We start from the raw sequence: 26,149 nt of genomic DNA, 5'->3' as shown, positions 1-26,149 counted from the left end.
GTGAAGGTTACAGCTGCACTTTCATTCTATGCTTCTGGATCATTCCAGGCCACAACTGGGGATGTGTGCACCATTTCTCAGCATGCAACGCATATCTGTATTCTGCAGGTGACTGCTGCACTATATGCCCGGAGGAATGACTACATATCGAATCCCATGACCGTCCAGGCAATGCGTGAAAGGACTGTGGGCTTCTCCAAGATTGCTGGCTTCCCAAAGGTACAGGGCTGCATTGATTGTACCCACATGGCCTTGCGAGCACCTTTGGAGGATTCCAAGATGTACAGGAACAGAAAAGGCTTACACTCCATGACTGTGCAGCTCGTGTGTGACAACATGCATCACATCATGGTAACCAATGCAGGGAGACCGAGGGAAACAAAAAGGAGACAAAAGCAAAAGACAGAAAGGAGATGAGGAAAAGTGGAGGGCAGAGAAACCCAAGAAAAAGAACAAAAAGGGCCACTGTACAGCAAAATTCTAAAAGGACAAAGGGTGTTAAAAAAACAAGCCTGAAGGCTTTGTGTCTTAATGCAAGGAGTATCCGTAATAAGGTGGATGAATTAACTGTGCAAATAGATGTTAACAAATATGATGTGATTGGGATTATGGAGATGTGGCTCCAGGATGATCAGGGCTGGGAACTCAACATCCAAGGGTATTTAACATTCAGGAAGGATAGAATAAAAGGAAAAGGAGGTGGGGTAGCATTGCTGGTTAAAGAGGAGATTAATGCAATAGTTAGGAAGGACAGTAGCTTGGATGATGTGGAATCTATTTGGGTAGAGCTGCAGAACACCAAAGGGCAAAAAACGTTCGTGGGAGTTGTGTACAGACCTCCAAATAGTAGTAGTGATGTTGGGGAGGGCATCAAACATGAAATTAGGGATGCGTGCAATAAAGGTGCAGCAGTTATAATGGGTGACATTAATATGCACATAGATTGGGCTAGCCAAACTGGAAGCAATACGGTGGAGGAGGATTTCCTGGAGTGCATAAGGGATGGTTTTCTAGACCAATATGTCGAGGAACCAACTAGGGGGGAGGCCATCTTAGACTGGGTGTTGTGTAATGAGAGAGGATTAATTACCAATCTAATTGTGCGAGGCCCCTTGGGGAAGAGTGACCATAATATGGTGGAATTCTGCATTAGGATGGAGAATGAAACAGTTAATTCAGAGACCATGGTCCAGAACTTAAAGAAGGGTAACTTTGAAGGTATGAGGCGTGAATTGGTTAGGATAGATTGGCGAATGATACTTAACGGGTTGACTGTGGATGGGCAATGGCAGACATTTAGAGACTGCATGGATGAACTACAACAATTGTACATTCCTGTCTGGTGTAAAAATAAAAAAGGAAGGTGGCTCAACCATGGCTATCAAGGGAAATCAGGGATAGTATTAAAGCCAAGGAAGTGGCATACAAATTGGCCAGAAATAGCAGCGAAACCAGTGACTGGGAGAAATTTAGAACTCAGCAGAGGAGGACAAAGGGTTTGATTAGGGCAGGGAAAATGGAGTACGAGAATAAGACGGATTGCAAAAGTTTCCATAGATATGTAAAGAGAAAAAGGTTAGTAAAGACAAACGTAGGTCCCCTGCAGTCAGAATCAGGGGAAGTCATAACGGGGAACAAAGAAATGGCAGACCAATTGAACAAGTACTTTGGTTCAGTATTCACTAAGGAGGACACAAACAACCTTCCGGACATAAAAGGGGTCAGAGAGTCTAGTAAGGAGGAGGAACTGAGGGAAATCCTTCTTAGTCGGGAAATTGTGTTGGGGAAATTGATGGGATTGAAGGCCGATAAATCCCCAGGGCCTGATGGAATGCATCCCAGAGTACTTAAGGAGGTGGCCTTGGAAATAGCGAATGCATTTTCCAACATTCCATTGACTCTGGATCAGTTCCTATCGAGTGGAGGGAAGCCAATGTAACCCCACTTTTTAAAAAAGGAGGGAGAGAGAAAACAGGGAATTATAGACCAGTCAGCCTGACCTCAGTAGTGGGTAAAATGATGGAATCAATTATTAAGGATGTCATAGCAGCACATTTGGAAAGAGGTGACATGATAGGTCCAAGTCAGCATGGATTTGTGAAAGGGAAATCATGCTTGACAAATCTTCTGGAATTTTTTGAGGATGTTTCCAGTAGAGTGGACAAGGGAGAACCAGTTGATGTGGTATATTTGGACTTTCAGAAGGCTTTCGACAAGGTCCCACACAAGAGATTGATGTGCAAAGTTAAAGCACATGGGATTGGGGGTAGTGTGCTGACATGGATTGAGAACTGGTTGTCAGACAGGAAGCAAAGAGTAGGAGTAAATGGGGACTTTTCAGAATGGCAGGCAGTGACTAGTGGGGTACCGCAAGGTTCTGTGCTGGGGCCCCAGCTGTTTACACTGCACATTAATGATTTAGATGAGGGGATTAAATGTAGTATCTCCAAATTTGCGGATGACACTAAGTTGGGTGGCAGTGTGAGCTGCGAGGAGGATGCTATGAGGCTGCAGAGTGACTTGGATAGGTTAGGTGAGTGGGCAAATGCATGGCAGATGAAGTATAATGTGGATAAATGTGAGGTTATCCACTTTGGTGGTAAAAACAGAGAGACAGACTATTATCTGAATGGTGACAGATTAGGAAAAGGGGAGGTGCAACGAGACCTGGGTGTCATGGTACATCAGTCATTGAAGGTTGGCATGCAGGTACAGCAGGCGGTTAAGAAAGCAAATGGCATGTTGGCCTTCATAGCGAGGGGATTTGAGTACAGAGGCAGGGAGGTGTTGCTACAGTTGTACAGGGCCTTGGTGAGGCCACACCTGGAGTATTGTGTACAGTTTTGGTCTCCTAACTTGAGGAAGGACATTCTTGCTATTGAGGGAGTGCAGCGAAGGTTCACCAGACTGATTCCCGGGATGGTGGGACTGACCTATCAAGAAAGACTGGATCAACTGGTCTTGTATTCACTGGAGTTCAGAAGAATGAGAGGGGGCCTCATAGAAACGTTTACAATTCTGACGGGTTTAGACAGGTTAGATGCAGGAAGAATGTTCCCAATGTTGGGGGAGTCCAAAACCAGGGTAAGGGGTAAGCCATTTAGGACCGAGATGAGGAGAAACTTCTTCACCCAGAGAGTGGTGAAACTGTGGAAATCTCTACCACAGAAAGTTGTTGAGGCCAATTCACTAAATATATTCAAATAGGAGTTTGATGAAGTCCTTACTACTAGGGGAATCAAGGGGTATGGTGAGAAAGCAGGAATGGGGTACTGAAGTTGCATGTTCAGCCATGAACTTATTGAATGGCGGTGCAGGCTAGAAAGGCTGAATGGCCTACTCCTGCACCTATTTTCTATGTTTCTATGTCTATGTTTCTATGTCAATTGATGCATGATATCCCTGGGAGCACCCATGACGCATTCATCCTAGCGTTATATCTGCCATGTTTCAGCAGCAGCCAGAAGGGCAGAGTTGGCTACTGGGAGACAGAGCGTACGCCCTCACCACCTAGCCCCTACGCTTAACCCAGACGGAAGCTGACTGGGAATACATGTCGCACATTGCGACATACAGCATAATAGAGAGGACCATTGGCATCTTGAAACAGCATTTCCGATGCCTGGACCATTCCAGAGGCTACTTGCAATACTCCTCTGAGATTGTCGGTCAGTTCACTGTTGTGTGCTGCATGCTGCATAACTTAGCCATCATGAGGCAGCAGCAGCTTGTAGTAGAATTTGAGGTGAGAGTGGCTGACAATGAGGAGGAGGAGGAGGATGAGGAAGCCATGCAACTATCTGAACCCGGAGCACGACGGTGGAGGAGGGTGGGCCGTCGTGCCCCTTTAACGATTGCTCGAGCCTTGTCCCAGCAGCTCATCCATGAACGCTCTGCTGCCTGAAGTCTCAGCGGCAACTATTCCACATGGACCATGTTTACTGTTTGGACCTGTTCCGTAATGTTGTGTTGTGTTAATGGAACAAATAACGGAAATGATTCTTCTTTACTTCAAAAATTGGGTTAATAATGGAAATGATTCAGTTATAATTTAAAATATGTTTTGTTCAAAAGTTCAACAAAAACTTGTTTGTACTTAACTTAAATAAAAAATATTCTTGTATCAAACATTAAAGTTTTCAGTTAACATCGCTTCGAAACTTTAAGATCACTTACAAACTCTAAGATCACTTACAAACTTAAACTTGTAACTTTACATAACTTACAAAAAACTTTTAATTTGAGAACAGTTACAACAGTAACAACAATAAAATAACAACAACAACAACAACAACAACCAACAGCAGCAAAGAAAGGCTGCACCCATCTCTCCTCCACCTTATTCTAAGACCGCCCGCTGCGCTTGGTCTTGTTGTCTCCACCCCTGCCCGCAGGCGGTGGTGCAGCGTTTCTCGGGTTGGTACCAAGCTTATTCTTTCTAACATCTCGGGTAATAAGCACTTCTTGATGGTGGCGGGGTGGGAGGGGGTTGGTGGCAGGCGGTAATGTGGAAGGCCCGGGAGGCTGGTCTGGGGATTGGAGTGGGAGTGGCAGTTCACTCCGTCAATGGGCGCAGGGTCTGGGCATGTTCCGTTATTGCAGCAGCTAACTCCGACATTCCCTCCTTCATGTGCCCTGACAGTGTCTCAACTATCTCCAACATTCTCTCCCTTATGCTTATGTTCACCGACAGTGTGTCAGCTACCTGCGACATTCCCTCCCTCATGTTCCCGGACAGTACTCCCATTTGTCGTGAGAGTGTTGTTACTTCTCCCGACAGTCCCGATACCTCATCACCCACCCCACTGATGGTGTCCAGGAGTGATCGCGTAAGGTCAATGCTCTCCCCACTCATTGCCATCATCGGAATCACATCTGTTAGATCCTGCACCTCAGGAGGGGGCTGTCGAGCTCTCCTTCCCCTCTCCCTCCACACCCTGGGTGTGGCTCACTACATTCCACTGGGACCCGCAGCCTGGGATGGTGGGGCCCTGGGTGTGCCTCTCTGCACCCCACTGGAATCCCCAGCCTCGGACTGTGAGAAACCATGGAGTGTCCCAACACTCGTACCAGTCTGGAGAGGGGCTACCACCTCAATGAGCGGCACCTGCACCTCCTCCAGAGTGAGCACAACCGTGTGGGCTTCATCCTCCTACCCCTCCCCCTCAACCCAATGCTCTTGGTCTGGAAGGTGGGATTGGAAGATGTTCTCCTTTTCAGGCTCGTCCGCATCTGAATCTTCTTCTGCATCGGCTTCAGCCTCATCAGGGTTGGCCTCAAGTTCTGAAAAATATAACAGAACAGGCAAATGGTTAGCAGCAGAGGAGGGGGCAGGGTGGGTGGCATGAGTAGACTCACATAGCGCAGGCAACAGGCTCATTTCAAGGACCATGATGAATGATAGCACATTGCTGATGGAGACATCCCCAGGAACCGAAGCATGGCTAGCCCGCGCAGTACTTAACAATTAGAAAAGCCAGACGGTGGAATTTTCAGGACTTACCCTCTCCATCCATTGTGGGCCCAGCTTGTGCAGTGGTGGTTGCTTTTCTCCAGGCAGCGACCCTCTCTTCCACGGGTGTCAGTGGGTGCAGATTTGCCGGGCCTCCTCCTGTTCGAGTTCTTTCTCTTTTGTTGTGTGCCACTTTCAGAAGAGGAGGGCAAAAAGATTACAATTGTATTGCTTTCACATTCACCCAATATCTGTTTTTACCTTTATCCATCAAGGACATGTATCAGGAACACTATCATCTTCATGGATTTAAGTGACTGTTCCGCGCCATTTCTATTAGAAAAGGGACAATTCATCGTCACTGCAGATGTGTCAGCTGTGGCTCAGTGAAAGCACTCACACCTCTGAGTCAGAAGCTTGTCCTACTCCAGAGACTTGAGTTCACTCGGCTGACACTCCAGTGTAGTACTGAGGGAGTGCCAGAGGTGCCATCTTTCAGATGAGACGTTAAATGTAGCTCCGTCTCCCCTCCCCAAAGATCTGGTGGCACTATTTCGAAGAAGAGCAGGGGAGTTTCCCTGGCATTCTGGCAAACATTTATTCCATAACCAACATCACAAAAATAGATTTGTTTGGTCATTATTTCATGGTTGTTTGTGGGACCTTGCTGTGTGTAAATTGACTGCAGTGTTTCTTAAATTACAACAGTGGCTGCACTTTAAAAGTAATTCATCGGCTGTAAAGCGCTTTGGGACATCCTGAGGTCATGAAAGATGCCTTGTAAATGCTTTCAGGTACTATTTGTAAATTTAGTGCATAATTTCTATCAAAGGAGAAATGCACCCTCTAGTGGGAATACCTTGTTTATCCTACTGCAGTACAATATGCAACACCTAGGAAAAGCTAATTGTGCATTCACGATTGCTGTTGGATGATCCACAGACATCCCGATTTACAAATGCAGATTTTCAATCTTTCAGGATTCTAATTACTCGGGAACGCAGAGGTCCTGCTGAATTTAACGGCAGGACCTCATTAATTATTATTTTATTTCCGTTTCCCTGCCAAAATGTGAGGCTGGAGGGCTAGCGGGTGGGAAAGCCAACGGTAGAAAGACGCTGCCAGGGACCGACCCAGCAGGTCCTGGTCTATCGGACAAGCTCGGAGCCTGGTGGGGGGGCAGGCTAGGAACACGGCAGAAGAAAGAGAGAAAGACTTGCATTTATATAGCACCTTTCAGGACCACCGGATGTCTCAGAGCGCTTTACAGCCAATTAATTACTTTTGGAGTGCAGCCACTGTTGTAATATGGAAACGCGGCAGCCAATTTGCGCACAGCAAGCTCCCACAATCAATAATGTGATAATGATCCAGATCATCTGTTTTAATGATGTTGATTGAGGGATAAATATTGGTCAGGACACTGGGGATAACTCCCCTGCTCTTCCTCAAAATAGTGCCATGGGATCCTTTATGTCCAGCTGAGAGAGCAGACAGGGCTTCTGTTTAACATCTCAACTGAAAGACGGCACCTCCGACAGTGCAGCACTCCCTCGGAGTGTCAGCTGAGATTTATGTGCTCAAGTACCTGGAGTGGGATTTGAGCCCACAACCTTCTGGCTTGAGAGGCAGTGTGTTACCCACTGAGCCACAGCTGATGATGTGGAGGGAGGGAGACATTGTGGGGAGAGAAGCTGATCGCAGGGGAATGTCTGAAGATTGCGGAGGGTCTGAAGATCACGGAGGAAGGTCTGTTTGCGAGGCCAGTGGGAAAGCAGCCCTGCTTCTCCTTGCCAACAAACAGTGCTCTAAAAAGGCACTTACCTACTGGATCCGGCTGATTCCGCATCCCATTGGTAGCCGAGTTTCCCGAGTTCTGAGAATCCCGGCCGGCCAGCCATTAAAATAGCAGCTAAAATCTGAACAACTGAGCCTCATTTAAATATTATAATCATGGACCCGCCTCTCCAGAGAGGGTAACTCAGTACCGCCCCCCACCCCCCCAAACCCGCTGTGGTTAGACAGGAAACAGACACCTTTGCGGCAGGTTAAGGGTCAGGATTTCATATATTTACTGAGTTAACCACCCCTCCACCACCCCGCCCCCCCACCGACCCCCTCCTGCCCATCAGGGGAGCGGCTTTGGGGGACATAAAATTCCCCCACAATGTAAGTGATGCCACAAGGAATACTTGCTGCCAGTGGAGGCGCTGATTGAAAACTACCTCCTGGAGAGAGCGTTGGTGCATTTGACAATGTATCTTTTACGCCTGGTGCTTATGCCATGGAATTGTCGCCAACTTGTATATTGGTCATTGGAAGCAACCCTGTCAGTTCAAATGGTTACCACACTCAACAGTATTTATAAAGTGAGGTGCACCATAGAATCATACAGCACAGAAGGAGGCCATTCGGCCCGCCTTGCCCATGGCGGCTCTTGGAAACAGCTACCCAATTAGTCCCACTTCTCTTTCCGCACAGCCCTGAAAATCTTACCCCCTTCAAGTATTTATCCAATTCCCCCTTCAATGTTACTATTGAATCTGCTTCCATCGCCTTCTCAGGCAGTGCGCTCCAGATCGTAACAACTCGCTGCGTAAAAATATTCTCCTCGTCACACCTCTGGGTCTTTTGTTAATTACCTTATATCGTGTCCTTGGTTTCTGTTATGTAGGGAGAAAGAGTCAGACTGAACACTGTGAGCTGAAAGTAAAATGTGACCTTAGTCTTTTATTGCAGGTCTCCAGAGTGTCTCTCCAACCTGTGAGGCCTCCTTAAATACCTGTGCTCCCAAGGGATTATGGGATCCTTTGGGACTCCAGCAGATGAGCCCTCTGGTGGCTGTACAGAGTAAATACAAGCTTACATATATAACGTTTTCCAGTTAGGAAACACTTCTACACATAAAGGGTGGTAGAAGTTTGGAATTCTCTTCCGCAAACGGCAGTTGAGGCTGGGTCAATTATTAATTTAAAATCTGAGATTGATAGATTTTTGTTAACCAAAAGTATTAAGGGATAATAACATAAGAAATAGGAGCAGGAGTAGGCCATACGGCCCCTCGAGCCTGCTCCGCCATTTAATATGATCATGGCTGATCTGATTATGGACTCAGGTCCACTTCCCTGCCCGCTCCCCATAACTCCTTATCCCCTTATCGTTTAAGAAACTGTCTATCTCTGTCTTAAATTTATTCAATGTCTCAGCTTCCACAGCTCTCTGAGGCAGCGACTTCCACAGATTTACAACCCTCTGAGAGAAGAAATTCCTCCTTATCTCAGTTTTAAATGGGCGGCTCCTTATTCTAAGATCGTGCCCTCTAGTTCTAGTCTCCCCCATCAGTGGAAACATCCTCTCTGCATCCACCTTGTCAAGTCCCCTCGTAATTTTATACGTTTCGATAAGATCACCTCTCATTCTTCTGAATTCCAATGAGTAGAGGCCCAACCTACTCAACCTTTCCTCATAAGTTAACCCCCTCATCTCTGGAATCAATCTAGTGAACCTTCTCTGAACTGCCTCCAATGCAAGTATATGGGGCACAGGCAGAGTTAAAGAAAGAAAGACTTACATTTTTATAGCACCTTTCATTATATAGCAACTTACATTTATATGACGTCTCAAAGCTCTTTATGTCCACCTGAGAGAGCAGACAGGGCCTCGGTTTAACATCTCATCCGAAAGACGGCACATCCCACATTGCAGCGCTCCCTCAGCACTGCACTGGAGTGTCAGCCGAGACTTATGTGCTGAAGTCACAGATCATCCATGCTCTAATTGAATGGCGGAACAGTCTCGAGGAGCTGAATGGCCTATTCCTGTTCCTATGTTCCTACCAACCCTCCTGACAGTGGAAACAGTTTCTCCTTATTCACTCGATCACCCCGCCCAATTATTTTGAATTATCCTCGACATCCTCTGCCCAAACAGTGGCTGCGTCCTGTATACATAATAACACGAAATTCACTTTCTGGAACTCAGGTGCAGTTGGATTTTGTAACCTTGTCAATTGGATTTTATCCTGAGTGTATTAAAGTACGCTGCAACCAACGTTCCCACTACGCTGCGCGGGCGTGCAGTGATCGGGAGGTTCCACGCAGGCCGCTGGAAAAGATGCGGCGCGGCATATTTAAAGGGACCACGCACCTCCAAAAAAAAACGAGTGGGCACATTGGCTGCAACCATTCCCCCCTCCATACAACATTGTGAAGCCCTGTTTGTATCCACTGTGTGGGACAGGTGCATTGGGCTGAGAAAACTCGTCAGACATTGTTCATTTTACACATAGATATTTGAAATAAATATTAGATGAGAATGAGAGGTGCAAGGTACAGCTGGAGACAACTGCAACTAGAATATTAATGGGGAACAGATCCCCTAATAATGCCTGGTTGTGTGATGTGGACGTGCACCAATGTGAGCTGTCTGAAAAGTATTTCATATGGGACCTTTACCGTCAATAGCGAGAGGGCTGGATTTAAACCCGTATCACAGAAGTGAAGAAATGGTGTTCGAACTGCTCAGTTCATTGAGATGTGATTGCTGAAGTCAGAAGTATGTTGGATCTAGTCACATCAGGGTATTAAAGCAGCTGTTTGTTTAATCATTGCTTAGATATAAAAGAAAGTACTTGCATTTATCCATGTCACAACTTCAGGATGTTCCAATGTTTGGAGTTTAGAAGACTAAGAGGTTATCTTATTGAAATGTCTAAGATTCTGAGGGGGCTTGACAGGGTAGATGCAGCGAGGATGTTTCCCCTCATGGGGGAATCTAGAACTAGGGGGCACCATTTCAGAAATGGGGAGGAAGTTCTTCTCTCAAAGAATTGTAAATCTGTGGAATTCTCTATCACAGAGAGCTGTGGAGCCTGGGTCATTGAATATATTTAAGGTGGAGATAGACAGATTTTTGAACGATAAGGGAGTCAAGGGTTATGGGGAGCGGGCGGGGAAGTGGAGTTGTGGCCAAGATCAGATCAGCCATGATCTTATTGAATGGAGGAGCAGGCTCGAGGGGCCAAAAGGCCTACTCCTGCTCATATTTCTTATGTTCTTATGTATGTTCTTAAAGTCCTTCACATTCAATGAACTACTTCGGACATGTACTGGTGCACTGTAGATAAAAGTGGCAGCCATTTTGTGAACAGCAAATCTCACAAACAGCAAATGAGGCGAATGACAGGTTAAACTATTTTGGTGGCGTTGTTTGAGGGCTGAAAGCTAGCCAGGAGAGCTCATTACTCTTCTTTGGAAATAAATGGCATGGGATTTTGTTTAAAACATCCACCTGAAAGGCTGGATGGGACCCCAATTTGGCATCTTCTCCTAATGGCAGCTCCTCTCTCAATGCCGTACTCCTTTAGCACGGCACTTGAAGTGTCAACCTATATTTTAAGAGCACAAGCACATAAGAAATAGGAGCAGGAGTAGGCTATTCGGCCCCTCGAGCCTGCTCCGCCATTCAATAAGATCATGGCTGATCTGATCCTGGCCTCAATTTCACTTCCCCGCCTGCTCTCCATAACGTTTGACTCCCTTATCATTCAAAAATCTCTCTATCTCCATCTTAAATATATTCAATGACCCAGCCTCCACAGCTCTCTGGGGTAGAGAATTCCAAAGATTCACGACACTCTGAGAGAAGAAATTCCTCCTCATTTCTGTCTTAAATGTGCGACCCCTTATTCTGAAACTATGCCCCCGAGTTCTAGATTCCCCCACGAGGGGAAACATCCTCTCTTCATCTACCCTGTCAACCCCCCTCAGAATCTTGTACATTTCAATAAGATCACCTCTCATTCTTCGAAATTGCAATGAGTGTAGGCCCGGACCTGCTCAACCTTTCTTCATATGACAACCCCTTCACCTCTGGAATCAAGCTTGTAAACCTTCTTTGAACTGCTGGTGTGGGGCTTTGAACCCACCACCTTCTGACTCAGAGAGTGAGTCAAGCTGAGACTCCTTTCTTAATTATCTTTCTGAACATTTTTAGCCCGCGTCCTTATTCTGGCAGAGCCCGAGTAGCACCAGCCTCAGCTGCCCTCGTGCTTTGGCGCACACTGTTGTTATGGTGTGTTACTGGATTTCCAGTGACACATGGAACACTTTCATTTGCAGTGCTCTGTATAATGGTACAAGCGAAATCATCTACTACTAATACAGCTGTCTCCACAGCTAGAGAATTTAACACGCCCGGCACTGTAGACTGGTAGAACAGTGGAGTGATAAAAATACGAGTTTTATTGTGATGAATGGCAAAAGTCCATTTCGCCCAATGAATCACCCTCGTCCAACAGAACCTGTACAAAATGTGCTTGTACTTCACTTAAAATTTCTCCTTCATCCCTCAGGTAATGTTCTGAAATTTAGCACCATCAATCTAACACAGTCGGTTTCAAACATTCCTGCGTGGGCGGGCCCAGCACAAATATTGAGCCTCTCCCAGGGAACCCCCTGTCCGAAACTCCAATAGACCGTTTCAGCTACGCAAAGGTTAACAGTGCTATCATTTTTTATTACTGCCCAGAAAGAGAAACAATATGCTTGTAAGTCAACAAAAATATCACGTACAGAAGTCTCCAGACACTGTGCTGATAGCGTGCCGTATCTCTGGCCCGAGATGGATGGAAATCTGATGGCAACCCATCCAGTTTGAAACTGTTACAGCTGACATTGCTTCGTCCTGAACAATTGCAGTCTACAGTTAACATATCCATTATATAGAAGAAGATTTGCATTTATATAGCGCCTTTCATGACCACTGGACGTCTTAAAGCGCTTTACACTTTTGGAGTGCAGTCACTGTTGTAATGTGGGAAACGCAGCAGCCAACTTATGCACAGCAAGTTCCCGCAAACAGCAATGTGATAACGACCAGATAATCTGTTTTTGTTATGTTGATTGAGGGATAAATATTGGCCAGGACACCGGGGTAACTCCCCTGCTCTTCTTCTTCGAAGTAGTGGCGTAGGATCTTTTACGTCCACCTGAGAGGGCAGACGGGGCTTCTGTTTAACGTCTCATCTTAAAGACAGCCCTCCGACAGTGCAGACCGCTGCTCCCGAGCATTCTGACACCTCAGCCTAGATTTATGGAGTGTCAGCCGAGATTTATTTGCTCAAGTCCCTGGAGTGGAACTTAAAGCCACAACCTTCTGACTCAGAGGCGTATATGCCACCCACTGAGCCACAGCTGACACTGTATAAGGAACACGTTGTAATCCATGAAATATCTCATCATTTATTTCTATATTTAACCTTCTGTCCACCAATCTCATTCCTGTCTGAATATTTAGCCAACTCTTATTCAAAAGAGTTAATTGAACCAGCGTTTGCTTCTCTATGGGGGCGATTGGAAGGATTCATTTACTTTCTCGTATAGCTTCAAGCTTTTAGTTTTGTATTCAAGATCTCTGATTCCACAGTCTATACAATATGATGTTGACCAGTCACGAGGCCATTTGCATTGGTTTACATGTTTTCCTTTGATTTTCTAAATACGCAGAGCTGCACAAAAAATAGAATGAAGCAGGATTCTAATTTCCATTCATTTAATTACAGGAGGGACGGCCTCAAGACAGAAAGGATTCGTCGGATGCATTCGGGCTTTACAATTGAACGGGGTGAACCTTGACCTTGAAGAGCGGGCCAAAATGACCCCTGGAGTCAAGCCAGGATGTCCAGGGCACTGTACCAGCTATGGCAACCTGTGCCACAATGGCGGGCGATGTATAGAGAAACACAACGGCTATTCATGTAACTGCACTCCCTCGGCTTATGATGGACCTTTCTGCAAGAAAGGTAAGAATGGACTTGCTTGTATTGCAATTGAGTCTCTCCACCTTTAGGTTTTAGTTTCAAATATTTATATCCTATAGAAACAAAGACCGGTCATTGCAGGAAACTATATCTGTAAGTGTTGGTCTTACAACCTGCTTCCTGTGTTTTACATATTCCCCCAAGACATATCCTTTGCATTCCTCACTTCATGTTAACCATTTTATAACTGGAAGATTCAGGTGCATGGAACAGATGGTAAAAAGTGCAGATGGGATGAGAATTAGTGTAAGCAAAGGAACAGAAGATGGTTGACAAACAACATGCTGTATCTGAGATAAATTGCTCTATAACTGAGATATGTTGAGCTGTTTATAATATTTAAGAATGATATGGAACACAATAGAAAAAACACACATGGACTCTGGATGGACTGGGTTTGATTAGCCAGACTTTCTTATCTTCATTTCCTCTTCTGCTTCTCACTCTCACATTCTACACTACGTAAATTTGAGGTTATCCAAAACTCGGCAGCCCTTGTCCTAACTTGCACCAAGTCACAATCACCCATCAACCCTGTGCTCGCTGACCTACATTGGCCCCTGGTTAAGCAACGTCTCGATTTCAAATTTCTCATCCTTGATTACAAATTAAGAACATAAGGACATAAGAAATAGGAGCAGGAGTAGACCATTTGGCACCTCGAGCCTGCGCCGCCATTCAATAAAATCATGGCTGATCATAAAGTCTTCCATGGCCTCGCCCCTCCCTATCTCTGTAATCTCTTTCAGCCTCACGATCCCCCAAGAAGTGTGCGCTCCTCAAATTGGGCCCTCTTGAGCATCCCTGATTATAACTGCTCAACCATCAGTGGCCGTGCCTTCAACTGCTTGGGCCTTAAGCTCTGGAACTCCCTCCCTAAACCTCTCTGCCTCTCTACCTCTCTTTCATCCTTTAAGACACTCCTTAAAACCTGCCTCTTTGACCAAGTTTTTGGTCATCTGCCGTAATTTCTTCTTTTGTGGCTTGCCCCTCCCTATTTCTGTATCTCTAAAAGAGAGACTTGGATTTATATAGCGCCTTTCATGACCAAGAGCTTTACAGCCAATGAAGTACTTCTGAAGTGTAGTCACTGTTGTAATGTGGGAAACATGGCAGCCAACTTGCGCACAGCAAGCTCCCACAAACAGCAATGTGATAATGACCAGATAATCTGTTTTTGTTATGTTGATTGAGGAAAAAATATCGGCCAGAACACCGGGGATAACTCCCCTGCTCTTCTTTAAAGTAGTGCCATGGGATCTTTTACATCCACCTGAGAGGGCAGACGGGGTCCTCGGTTGCTCGTGTCATCCAAAAGATGGCACCTCCATCAGTGCAGCACTCCCTCAGCACTGGAGTGTCAGCCTAGATTTATGTGCTCAAATCGCTGGAATGGGACTTGAACCCACAACCTTCCGACTCAGAGCCACAGTTGACTCCATGATCAGAGAGATAAAAAGTATCTTAAAGGAGGAGAGAGAGGTGGAAAGGGAAAGAGATTTGCGGAGGGAATTCCAGAGTTTGGGGCCAAGACGACAAAAGGCACGGCCGCCAATGGTGGAGTGATGCAAATAGGGAATGTCCAAGAGGCCATAATTGGAGGAGCGCTGAGGCCTTGGAGGTTTGTGTGGTTTGCAGGAGGCTAAATAGATAGAGAGGGGCGAGGCCATGGAATGATTGGAAAATAATCCTGTGGGCGTGGGCAAATAAATGGCAGATGTGGTATAATATGGATAAATGTGAGGTTATCCACTTTTGTGGTAAAAGCAGGAAGATAGATTATTATCTGAATGGTGACAGATTAGTAAAAGGGGATGTGCAACGAGACCTGGTACATCATGGTACATCAGTCATTGAAAGTTGGCATGCAGGTACAGCAGGCGGTGAAGAAGGCAAATGGCATGTTAGAAACATAGAAACATAGAAAATAGGTGCAGGAGTAGGCCATTCAGCCTTTCGAACCTGCACCACCATTCAATAAGATCATAGCTGATCATTCCCTTAGTATCCCTTTCCTGCTTTCTCTCCATACCCCTTGATCCCCTTAGCCGTAAGGGCCACATCTAATTCCCTGTTGAATATATCCAATGAACTGGCATCAACAACTCTCTGCGGTAGGGAATTCCACAGGTTTACAACTCTCTGAGTGAAGAAGTTTCTCCTCATCTCAGTCCTAAATGGCCTACCCCTTATACTAAGACTGTGTACCCTGGTTCTGGACTTCCCCAACATCGGGAACAATCTACCCGCATCTAACCTGTCCCTTCCAGTCAGAATCTTGTATGTTTCTATGAGATCCCCTCTCATTCTTCTAAACTCCAATGTATAAAGGCCCAGTTGATCCAGTCTCTCCTCATATGTCAGTCCGGCCATCCCGGGAATCAGTCTGGTGAACCTTCACTGCACTCCCTCAATAGCAAGAGCGTCCTTCATCAGATTAGGAGACCAAAACTGAACACAATATTCCAGGTGAGACTTCACCAAGGCCCTGTCCAACTGCAGTGAGATCTCCCTGCTCCTATACTCAAATCCCCTAGCTATGAAGGCCAACATACCATTTGCCTTCTTTACCAGCTGCTGTACCTGTATGCCAACTTTCAATGACTGATGTACCATGATACCCAGGTCTCATTGCACCTCCCCTTTTCCTAATCTGCCACCATTCAGATAATATTCTGTCTTTGCGTTTTTGCCTCCACTGTGGATAACCTCACATTTATCCACATTATACTGCAGCTGCCATGCATTTACCCACTCACCTAACCTGTCTAAGTCACCCTGCAGTCTCTTAACGTCCCCCTCACAGCTCACACAGTTTAGTGTCTTCTGCAAACTTGGAGATATTACACTCAATTCCTTCATCCAAATCATTGATGTATATTGTAAAGCGCTGGGGTCGGCACTGAGCCCTGCGGCACTACACTGGTCACTGCCTGCCATTCTGAAAAGGACCCATTTATCCTGACTCTCTACTTCCTGTCTGCCAACCAGTTCTCTATCCACGTCAGTATATTACCCCCAATACCATGTGCTTTGATTTTGCACACCAATCTCTTGTATGGGTCCTTGTCAAAAGCCTTTTCAAAGTCGAAATACACCACATTAACTGGTTCTCCCTTGTCCATTCTATTAGTTACATCCTCAAAAAATTCCAGAAGATTTGTCAAGCATGATTTTCCCTTCATAAATCCATGCTGATTTGGACCGATCCTGTCACTGCTTTCCAAATGCGCTGCTATTTCATCCTTAATAATTGATTCCAACATTTTCCCCACCTGTGATGTCAGGCTAACCGGTCTATAATTACCCGCTTTCTCTCTCCCTCCCTTTTTAAGAAGTGGTGTTACATTAGCTACCCTCCAGTCCATAGGAACTGATCCCGAGTCGATAGACTGTTGGAAAATGATGACCAATGCATCCACTATTTCTAGGGCCACTTCCTTAAGTACTGTGGGATGCAGACTATCAGGCCCCTTCAATCCCATCAATTTAGGGGATTTGAGTATAGGAGCAGGGAGGTCTTGGTGAGGCCACACCTTGAATATTGTGTACAGTTTTGGTCCCCTAATCTGAGGAAGAACATTCTTGCTATTGAGGGAGTGCAGCGAAGGTTTACCAGACTGATTCCCGGGATGACAGGACTGACATATGAAGAAAGACTGGATCGACTAGGCTTATATTCAATGGAATTTAGAAGAATGAGAGGGGATCTCATAGAAATATATAAAATTCAACGGGATTGGACAGGTTAGATGCAGGAAGAATGTTTCCCGATGTTGGGAAAGTCCAGAACCAGGGGTCACAGTCTAAGGACAAGGGGTAAGCCATATAGGACTGAGATGAGGAGAAACTTCTTCACTCAGAGATCATGTGGAATTCTCTACCACAGAAAGTTGTTGAGGCCACTTTGTTAGATATATTCAAAAGGGAGTTAGATGGGGCCCTTCTGGCTAAAGGGATAAAGGGGTATGGAGAGAAAGCAGGAATGGGGTACTGAAGTTGCATGATCAGCCATGATTTTATTGAATGGTGGTGTTGGCTCGAAGGGCTGAATCGACTACTCCTGCACCTATTTTCTATATTTCTATGTTTCTATAAGGATAAGAATTTTTAAATCGAAGTCTTGCCAGACCGGGAGCCAATGTAGGTCAGCGAGCACAGTTGTTACGGGTACCAAACCATTTTGAATGTGCTGCTTTTCAAATGTGCTCCTTTCGAAGGCTTTTCGCTTAGAAAGCGTTTCTTTTACAATGTGTCAACAATTTTGCTGGAGATATCAAAGAGCAGACTGTTTCAGCAATAAATCTACCGTGTCCCTGCGCAAGATACCGAAGGAATTCATCCCCCCCTCCCCCCACTGCACTATGTTCTCTTTCCAACTTGTATGGGAAGGCAAGTTACTATTTTGTCATATTTTATAGCAGCAGCAATTATCATTAACTCTATTCCCTTAATGTGTTGATCGCACTACAATAAACCTTGTGAAATCATTAATAAAGGTTTATTGAGAGAAGCAATCTTTACATAATTACTGGGAAATCATAAATTGCGCATCAAAATCAAATTAAGGGCTGTGGTTACATCCTGTTGGTTTCAAGTGGCTTATTTTAAGAAAATAATAGAATGTGTCTAACTGTACTGGTTTAGATTATATCTTCACTCTTTGCAAGGGTCTTAAATGCGCACAGGTGCTGACTGGTTATAACTATTGTCAGTGTGGGGCTTTGTAATTATTTGAAAACAGATGCTTAATGAAAGGTGATAAATAGACCTTATGGTTATTCCAGATGTTACATTGAATAGAAATACAGATTTGGTGCTTTGGAAAGCTTTTTACGCTATAGCACAATATAGCAGAGTTGAACTTATGTTAACCAGTAAGGGGCCGAAACTACCCCTTCCCTTAAGGCTTGTTACCGCCGGCCATGCTGCGGAGCGCAATGGCCGCCGATTTTTCGTGGAATGCCTGCCATTTTGAAAATTGCCCTCCTGTGGTATCCCGGCGGTGACCCGCTCCCCCCACTTCTGCCCCGCTGCTGCCGATCCGTCCTAAGTGTGTCACCAGAGCGCACACCGCCAACATCCCCCCACACCCAAACACTAAATTCCGCTAAGAAAATCTTGCTGCAGCCTCTCAGTGCCACCGGCAGCTTTTTTGGTCGGTGCGCTGTGCTTCTAAAATGGCGGTGTGGCTGCCATTAAAGCCGATGACCTACTGCCGCGGCCAACAGTTGTGCCCCCGGGTTCTGTCGGGCCGCCAACAAGGCAGCCTGGTACCCCCTCTTCGGTGCCAGGCTGCTGGCCTGGCCGAAACCTTCCCTGGTGGCCCAGTGGACCTAACTTAAAGAATCACAGCAGCTCCCCCTCTTTAAGCGTCGGTCACTCCGCACCACCTCCAACTTCCGCCCCTCAGGTGTTGCCACCGCCTCCATTAAGAGGGACTTCCAGACCCAAAGGGAAAAAAAAACAACAAAGAGTGGAATGTTGCTCAAGGGGCGACCTGAACCACAGCTGCGGTAAAAAACCTTCAAACGGGATGCTTGCACCCCGTTTCGGGTGAGAGCCAATTTCTTGAAGAAAATGTATTAAAAAAATGAAAGCCACATGTTTCTCTGTCTTTGGAAGCTTTCCCACCCCCCTCCTTCCCCAGTCCAGAGATTTTAGCACGTAATCTAGGCTGGCACTCCAATACAGTACTGAGGGAGTGCTGCACAGTCGGAGGTGCCATCTTTCAGGCAAGATGTTAAATCGAGGTCCCACCTGTTTTCCCAGCTGGATATGGAAGATCCAAGGTCACTGTTTGAAGAACAGCAGGAGGGTTCTCCTGGTGTCCTGGCCAACATTTGTCCCTCAACCAACAGCACTAAAAAAATAGATTATCTGGCCATTTATCTCATTGCAGTTTGTGGGATATAGCTTAGTGCAAATTGGCTGCTGTATTTCCTACATTGCAATAGCGCCTACACTTCAAAAGTACTAAATTAACTGTCAAGCACGTTGGAATGTCCTGATAATGTGTAAAGAGTCATATAATTACTAGTTCTTCTCTTGTTGATATTGTTATAACAAGTGCGCTTGTTGGCTGAGATTTAAGACTCTCTCCCAGCCCTCTACCAATGATGTTCTTATCTCAATCCACAAACAGGTTATGCAAGACTGATAAGGAACAAATATCTCTCCATTTATCTCTGTAGTCTTGTATTATTGGCTATTGCCTTCCTACTGTGGTTCTGGGGAGATTGGAAACTCTTTATGAGTACTTTGGATAAATATAAACTAGTATCCTACAGAATAGTATCTCGACCTAAGGAGCATAGTTTAAGAGTAAGGGGTTGCCCATTTAGAACTGTGAGGAGGAGAAATTTCTTCTCTCAGAGGGCCATAAATCATTCTCCGCCCCAGAGAGCTGTGGAGGCTGGGTCATTGAACATATTTAAGGAGGAGTTAGACAAATTTTTGAATGATATGGGAGTGAAGGGGTATAGGGAGCGGGCAGGGAAGTGGAGCTGAGTCCAGGATCACATCAGCCGTGATCTTACTGAATGGCGGAGCAGGCTCAAGGGGCCAAATGGCCTACTCCTGCTCCTATTTCTTATGCTTTTGTATTAAACCCAGGACACAGCTCACTAGTAGGTCAATCAAGCATGCCACCATTCAGACATAAATCTATTAGACAACCCATAACATGGGTTTAAGAGAAAAAATAAAAAAATTTAATTTTATGGATCACCTGTGCAGGAGGACAAGGGCAACTGTTGACAATTCAGTATGCTGCCACCAGTCTGGAGTTTCCGGAGAATTTCTGCACAGGGAACAGCTTCATCTGGGTAGAAACAAATGAAATAGCGCAAAAGATCACGGAATTTGAGTTGCGCTCATTACCACGTTACGCCAGAGTGTCTGCGATCTTTTACACTAGTTCAAAAGTCCCTTTGTCTGAAGCAGTCTTCGCTGATGAAGCTAGCCACGCCCCCCCCCCCCAGGTCAGGAGGGAGGGGTTCCGCCGATTGTGCCCCATCCGGGACTTCTTCACATTATACCCAGATGCTCGGGCCGGCAGGCACCCGTGGTCACATGAATCCAGCATTAATCACCTTCGGTCAGGGATTCTCAAGAATCGGTGGGAGTGTTCCACTCTTTCAAGGAGGATTGGAGGGTGTCCTTGAAGCATTTTCTCTGCCCTCCTGGGACTCGCTTGCCATGTCAGAGCTTGGAGCAGAGCGCTTGTTTTGGGAGCCTAGTGTCAGGCATGCAGACGATGTGACCCACCCCTCAGAGCTGGTTTGAGCATGGTCAGTGCCTCAATGCTGGGGGTGTTGGCCTGAACGAAAACGCTGACGTTGGTGTGCCTATCCCGGCAAGGAATTTGCATGGGTGAAGCTGACAAGGTGAGCGGCGGTCAATTGCAGCCAATGAAAAAGTAAGACCCAGAGTATTAAATCAGTCCAATTGACCTGCCCTGCTATTCTCTGCTGCAGATTAATTCCTTTAAAAAGTTGAAAAATCGGCACATTTCCGGGCAATCCCACTCCTTTATGTATTACTGGACCAGCCACAAATCGATAACGATTGATTTAAAAAAAATAATCATAGTTCATGGGATGTGAACGTCACTGGCAAGGCCAGCATTTATTGCCCATCCCTAATTGCCCTAGAGAAGGTGGTGGTGAGCTGCTGCCTTGAACCACTGCAGTCTGTGTGGTGAAGGTGCTCCCACAGTGCTGACTTTGTCATCGCAGTTTGGTACATTTAGGCCATTTCAGAGGGCAGTTAAGAATCAACCACATTGTTGTGGGTCTGGAGTCACGTATGGCCAGACCGGGTAAGGACAGCAGATTTCCCTTCCTAAAGTACATTAGTGATCCAGTTTGGTTTTTATGACAATTCGCTAGTTTCATGGTCACCAATACTGACACAAGCTTTTTAATTCCAGCTTCATTTAATTAACTGAATTTAAATTGATGGGATTTGAATTCACTTCTGTAGATCACTAGTCTAGGCTTCTGATTACTAGTCCAGTAACATAACCACTATGCTACCATACCTTGTAGCTGCATGATGGCGCTGATTGATAGAAGATATTACATTCGGCCTTAAGATAATGGGTTTGTGTGGAAACTTCAGCATCATCTCACCTCTGCAAAACTGCCGCATTCTGGGCGCGTCTTGCTGAGAGTTGCCCGAGTGGAAACTCCACTGGTTTCTTAGCAAAGACACAGAAGCAGAGGCCTTTAGAATATGCTGTCCAAAAATGGATCTTGGTATCAGTTTGGGAGAAAAAAATGACCAACACTGAGTAATGTGAAGGTGTAGCTAACATTCAATAACAGAGCACTGGACGGTAAGAAGGGTCTGGATGAGCAGGACATGTATGGGTGAAGATCTGTACCCTTGCAAGGTAACAGAATGGGTTATTTTTAATAAGACTGCTCTCGAAGATATGTAAGCAAGGAGATTTCTTCTGATACTGTGGCCTCTATCTCCTCGCCCCTCCCTAATCTGTACTTCCTCCGGCCCTACAATCCTCCCAGATCTCTGTGTTCCTCCACTTCTGGCCTCTTGAGCATCCCTGATTTTAATCGCTCCACCATTAGCGGCCGTGCCTTCAGCTGCCTTGGTCCCACGTTCTGGAATTCCCTCCCGAAACTTCTCCCCCTCTGTACCTCCCTCTCCTTTAAGACATTTGTTAAAACCTATCTCTTTAACCAAGTGCTTGGGCACCCAGCCTACTATTTCCTTTTATGGCTTGGTGTCAAATTTTGTTGGATAACGTTCCTGTGAAACGTCTTGGGATGTTTCATTACATTAAAGGAATTATATTATAAGTTGTTGTTGTGTAGTGTGGAAGAGAAAGTTGTTGACCTCCATTCTATAGTCTCTTTATAATAAGAATTTTTTATACAGATCAGATCGGCAGTGGCACCTGTCGAATTGGTAAAGCGAGTAAGTTCAGTCAAAAACAATAAATTAGCAATGCTATTATTTAAGTGCATGAACTACTTGTCACTTATGCATAGTTGCAACTCAAACAAGTACAAGTAAAACATTGGCCTGAGGGACAATAAAGTCTCAAACTGCATGTTGCCACTGCTGCCAGAGCTTTCTACCATGACGCGAATGCCGCTGTCAAGCGCTTGTTAGCGGACAACATCATTAAAGCAAGAGCACATTGCCGATTTAGCACTGAGCGAATTATGCAGAAAATGCTACAGTCTGGGGATGGTAGTTTTATTTTAACCTTCAGTGCACCGTAACAAAGCGAGAAAGCACAGCTGTTGCTGCCCGGAATACACGGAGCATTTCAGACCCTGTGGGCTGGATTTTAGGATTTTCTGTTTTCGGGGTGAAAACGGAAGCGGGGCGGGAAAGTTACCGGCCGAGAATAGTTTGTGGTTTGGTGCAGAATTTTCACCATCTGGGCCCTGGACGCAGCGCGAAGGGAGGCGTTGTACGCTCTGAGGCACAAAAATGGGAAGCTCGTGAACTAAAGTGCTGGGCCGTGTGCGCTCCACGAGAGGCCTGGGGCCGGGGGGGGGGGAGCGCAGGGGGTGGAAAAGCTTTTTTAAAAAAACCCCACAAAAACATTGCCAAAACATTGCCCGCACCACCACAACACAAATCACAAACAAAAATTTCAATATCAAACACTCGCACTTACCTTTACAGCACTTTACCTTCCTCACCGCCCCCAGCATGGCTGGACCGCACTGACTTCCCAGGCGGGCATTGCGAGGCGCGATTCCAGGCGTACGGGCCGGGTTCGAGTCAAGACTCGGACGGTGTGGTGACGAGAGGCGTTGCACACCCGGTGCAGCTCTTCCCGGCGGTGCCTCTGAGCACTGCCACAAAACCCGTCCAGAGGATCGCAAAGGGGCGCAGGAGACCTGAACGGCGCCTTTCACGCCGCTCCTGGGCGAAACCCGGTGCGCAAAGGACCAGAAAATCCAGCACTCTGACCGGCAACTTTGGAACTTGACTTTACTGCAAATGGATAACGGTTATCGCTCTGCGTCCGACGCAAGCAACTGCCCACTTTAACGGATGTGGACTGCAGCAGGTTCTTGTAGCAACTGATCATTTCTGAACGCACAGATGTAAGAGTATCATTTTCTTTTGAAGAGAGCGGCTTTTCCGAACATTTATAATCAAACGCTGAGCAAATGCATTAATAGCATAGAAAATGAAAATTCTCAACTTCCATTAGCTATCTAACATATGGTTGTTCAAAATAGGACCTTGTGCCTTGAGGTAACTAATGGCATCATTCATCACAACATCCCAGTGAGGCTGTGCAGGTTCCAGGCACTGAATCAGTTCTGAGAAAGTTACTTAGGGCTCTCATGTTCTAATTTTGAGGATGTTTCAAATGATAAATGGATTCGATAGAGTAGATACAGAGAAGCTATTTCCTCTGGTGGGGGAATCGAGAACAAGGGAGCACAATCTTAAAATTACAGCTCGGCTATTCGGGAATGAAATCAGGGAGCTCGTTTTCACACAATGGGTGGTGGAAGTCGGGAATTCTCTCCCGCAAAATGCTGCAGATGCTGCGGGTCAATTAAAACTGAAAACAACAGATTTTTTATTAGGTAAGGGCATCAAGAATTATAGATTAAAGGCGGGTAGATGGAGTTGAGGTGCAGTCAGCCAAAATAAAAGTTCACAGGGTTGGGGAAAATATAGATGCATGGATAGTGGATTGGCAAACGAACAGAAAACAGAGAGTTGGGATAAATGGTTCAATCTCTGGTTGGTAACCAGTAATTAGTGGGGTGCCGCAGGGATCGGTGCTGGGACCCCAACTATTTACAATCTATATTAACGACTTGGAAGAAGGGACCGAGTGTAACTATCCAACTTTGCTGATGATACAAAGATGGGAGGAAAAGCAATGTGTGAGGAGGACACAAAAAATCTGCAAAAGGACATAGACAGGCTAAGTGAGTGGGCTAAATTTGGCAGATGGAGTATAGTGTTGGAAAATGTGAGGTCATGCACTTTGGCAGAAAAAAAATCAAAGAGCAAGTTATTATTTAAAGGGAGAAAGATTACAAAGTGCTGCAGTACAGCGAGACCTGGGAGTACTTGTGCATGAAACACAAAAGGATAGTATGCAGGTAGAGCAAGTGATCAGGAAGGCCAATGGTATCTTGGCCTTTATTGCAAAGAGGATGGAGTATAAAAGCAGGGAAGTCTTACTACAGCTGTCATGTATTCAACTGTCATTGTAGCCCATGTATAAGCTGACCTAAGTTGTATACCTTGAGAACACTGACCACAGGGGGCGAACTTATGGGAGACACTCCTAACCTAGATTTTCTTGTTTAAAAGGGGAAGCCCCACCCACAGTCTGCCTCTTGAGGTTTTGGTAATAAAGGTAACTGGTTACAGAGTGATCTTTTCTCAAGTATGGGTCTCGTGTGCATTTATACTGTATAGTAAGGACATATTATTGGTGACGAGAAACTGGGATTTAAACCACGCGAGCATGGCCACTTGCAGCACAGAAGAGAGGTACTGTGTTGGTGATGATTGGGACGACTTTATTGAGAGACAGCAAAGTTTTGTCACTGAGGAATGGTTGGAACAGGATTCGGCCGACAAACGCAGGGCTCATCTCCTGACGGATTGTGGATCCAGAACGTACTCCCGGATGAAGGACCTTCTAGCGCCAGAGAAGCCGGCGGACAAGACATTCGAAGAGCTCAGTAAGTTGATCGGGGAACACCTTAAACCGGCAAGCATCATGCACATGGCGAGACACCGGTTTTACACGCACCGGCGGCAAGAAGGGCAAGGCCTTCCAGTGTTCGTGGCAGATCTCAGGCGACTGGCGAGCCTATGTAAGTTCCCAGATGCATGCAGAGCGAAGATGTTGCGAGACTTTTTTATTGAGGGCATCGGGCATGCTGGGGTTTTCAGGAAATTGATTGAGACCAAAGACTTGACCTTGGAAGCGGCGGCTATGTTAGCCCAGACAATTATCTCTGGGGAGGAAGAGACCAGAATGATTTATGGCAAAAATCCTGGCTCAAATGCGGCAAACGCCCAGGGAGTCAACATTGTTAACGTGGCACACAGTTCTCTAGGTAGACAAGAGCAATCGGACATGCCCCAGCCTGCAGTCGAACCCAAAGGAGGAATTCAACAGAGACAATGGCTAGCTGAACGGCGATTCATGCCGTCGCAATGGACAATGCGGCCAGTAATGGGGCCATCAACACCTGTTAATGGTGTGCTTAAGGACAGTTACAGAGACAGCCAGGGACGATCGACTGGTAATGGACCTTTTGTTTTCAACAACAGGACCTCCAGCTCATGCTGGAGGTATGGAGGCAAACACTCAGCCAGAGCTTGCAGGTTTCAGCAATATATCTGCAGAAACTGCAACGTCAGCGGTCACTTGGCGCGTATGTGCAGGAAGCCTGCAGCCAGGTTGATGTACGAGGAGGACGGGCCCGATGTAAGCCCTACGAGACCAAATGAATCTGGGGGAAATCGCTGGAAGCTGAAGTTCAGCGAGTTCATGTGGAGCACGTATACAGTTCATATACCAGGACGCCACCGATAATGATGAAAGTGCTCCTCAATGGCATCCCAGTATCAATGGAGCGAGACACGGGGGCCGGAGGCCAAAATTATTGCCGATTGAAGCACTGCTACAGACATATACAAAGGAGTTCATTCCGGTGCTAGGCAGCGCCAGGTAGTCGTGACCCACAAAGATTCGGAGAACAGGTTGCCACTCTGGATTGTCCCGGGGGACGGTCCCGCACTACTGGGGAGGAGTTGGCTTGCTGTCATGAACTGGAAATGGGGCGATGTCAATGCAATTTCTTCTGTGGAGCGAGTATCATGCTCACAGGTCCTAGACAAAT

The 26,149-nt window shown here is 46.0% G+C and overlaps 1 protein-coding gene across 1 annotated transcript in view; it reads left to right on the top strand.

The window, feature by feature from the left end:
• The window catches only part of LOC139253715 (contactin-associated protein-like 5), a 1,602,302-nt gene that overhangs the window by 1,299,482 nt on the left and 276,671 nt on the right, over positions 1–26,149 (top strand). Inside the window, exon 19 of the mRNA XM_070873519.1 lies at positions 13,014–13,253. Coding sequence (XP_070729620.1) covers positions 13,014–13,253 — 240 coding nt within the window. The remainder of the gene's footprint in view (positions 1–13,013; positions 13,254–26,149) is intronic.

This window comes from Pristiophorus japonicus, chromosome 3 (assembly GCF_044704955.1).
Source record: "Pristiophorus japonicus isolate sPriJap1 chromosome 3, sPriJap1.hap1, whole genome shotgun sequence".
NCBI classification, from domain to species: Eukaryota; Metazoa; Chordata; class Chondrichthyes; family Pristiophoridae; genus Pristiophorus; species Pristiophorus japonicus.
Note: the sequence above shows the minus strand (reverse complement) of the source record. Positions and strands in the feature narration are given on the sequence as shown.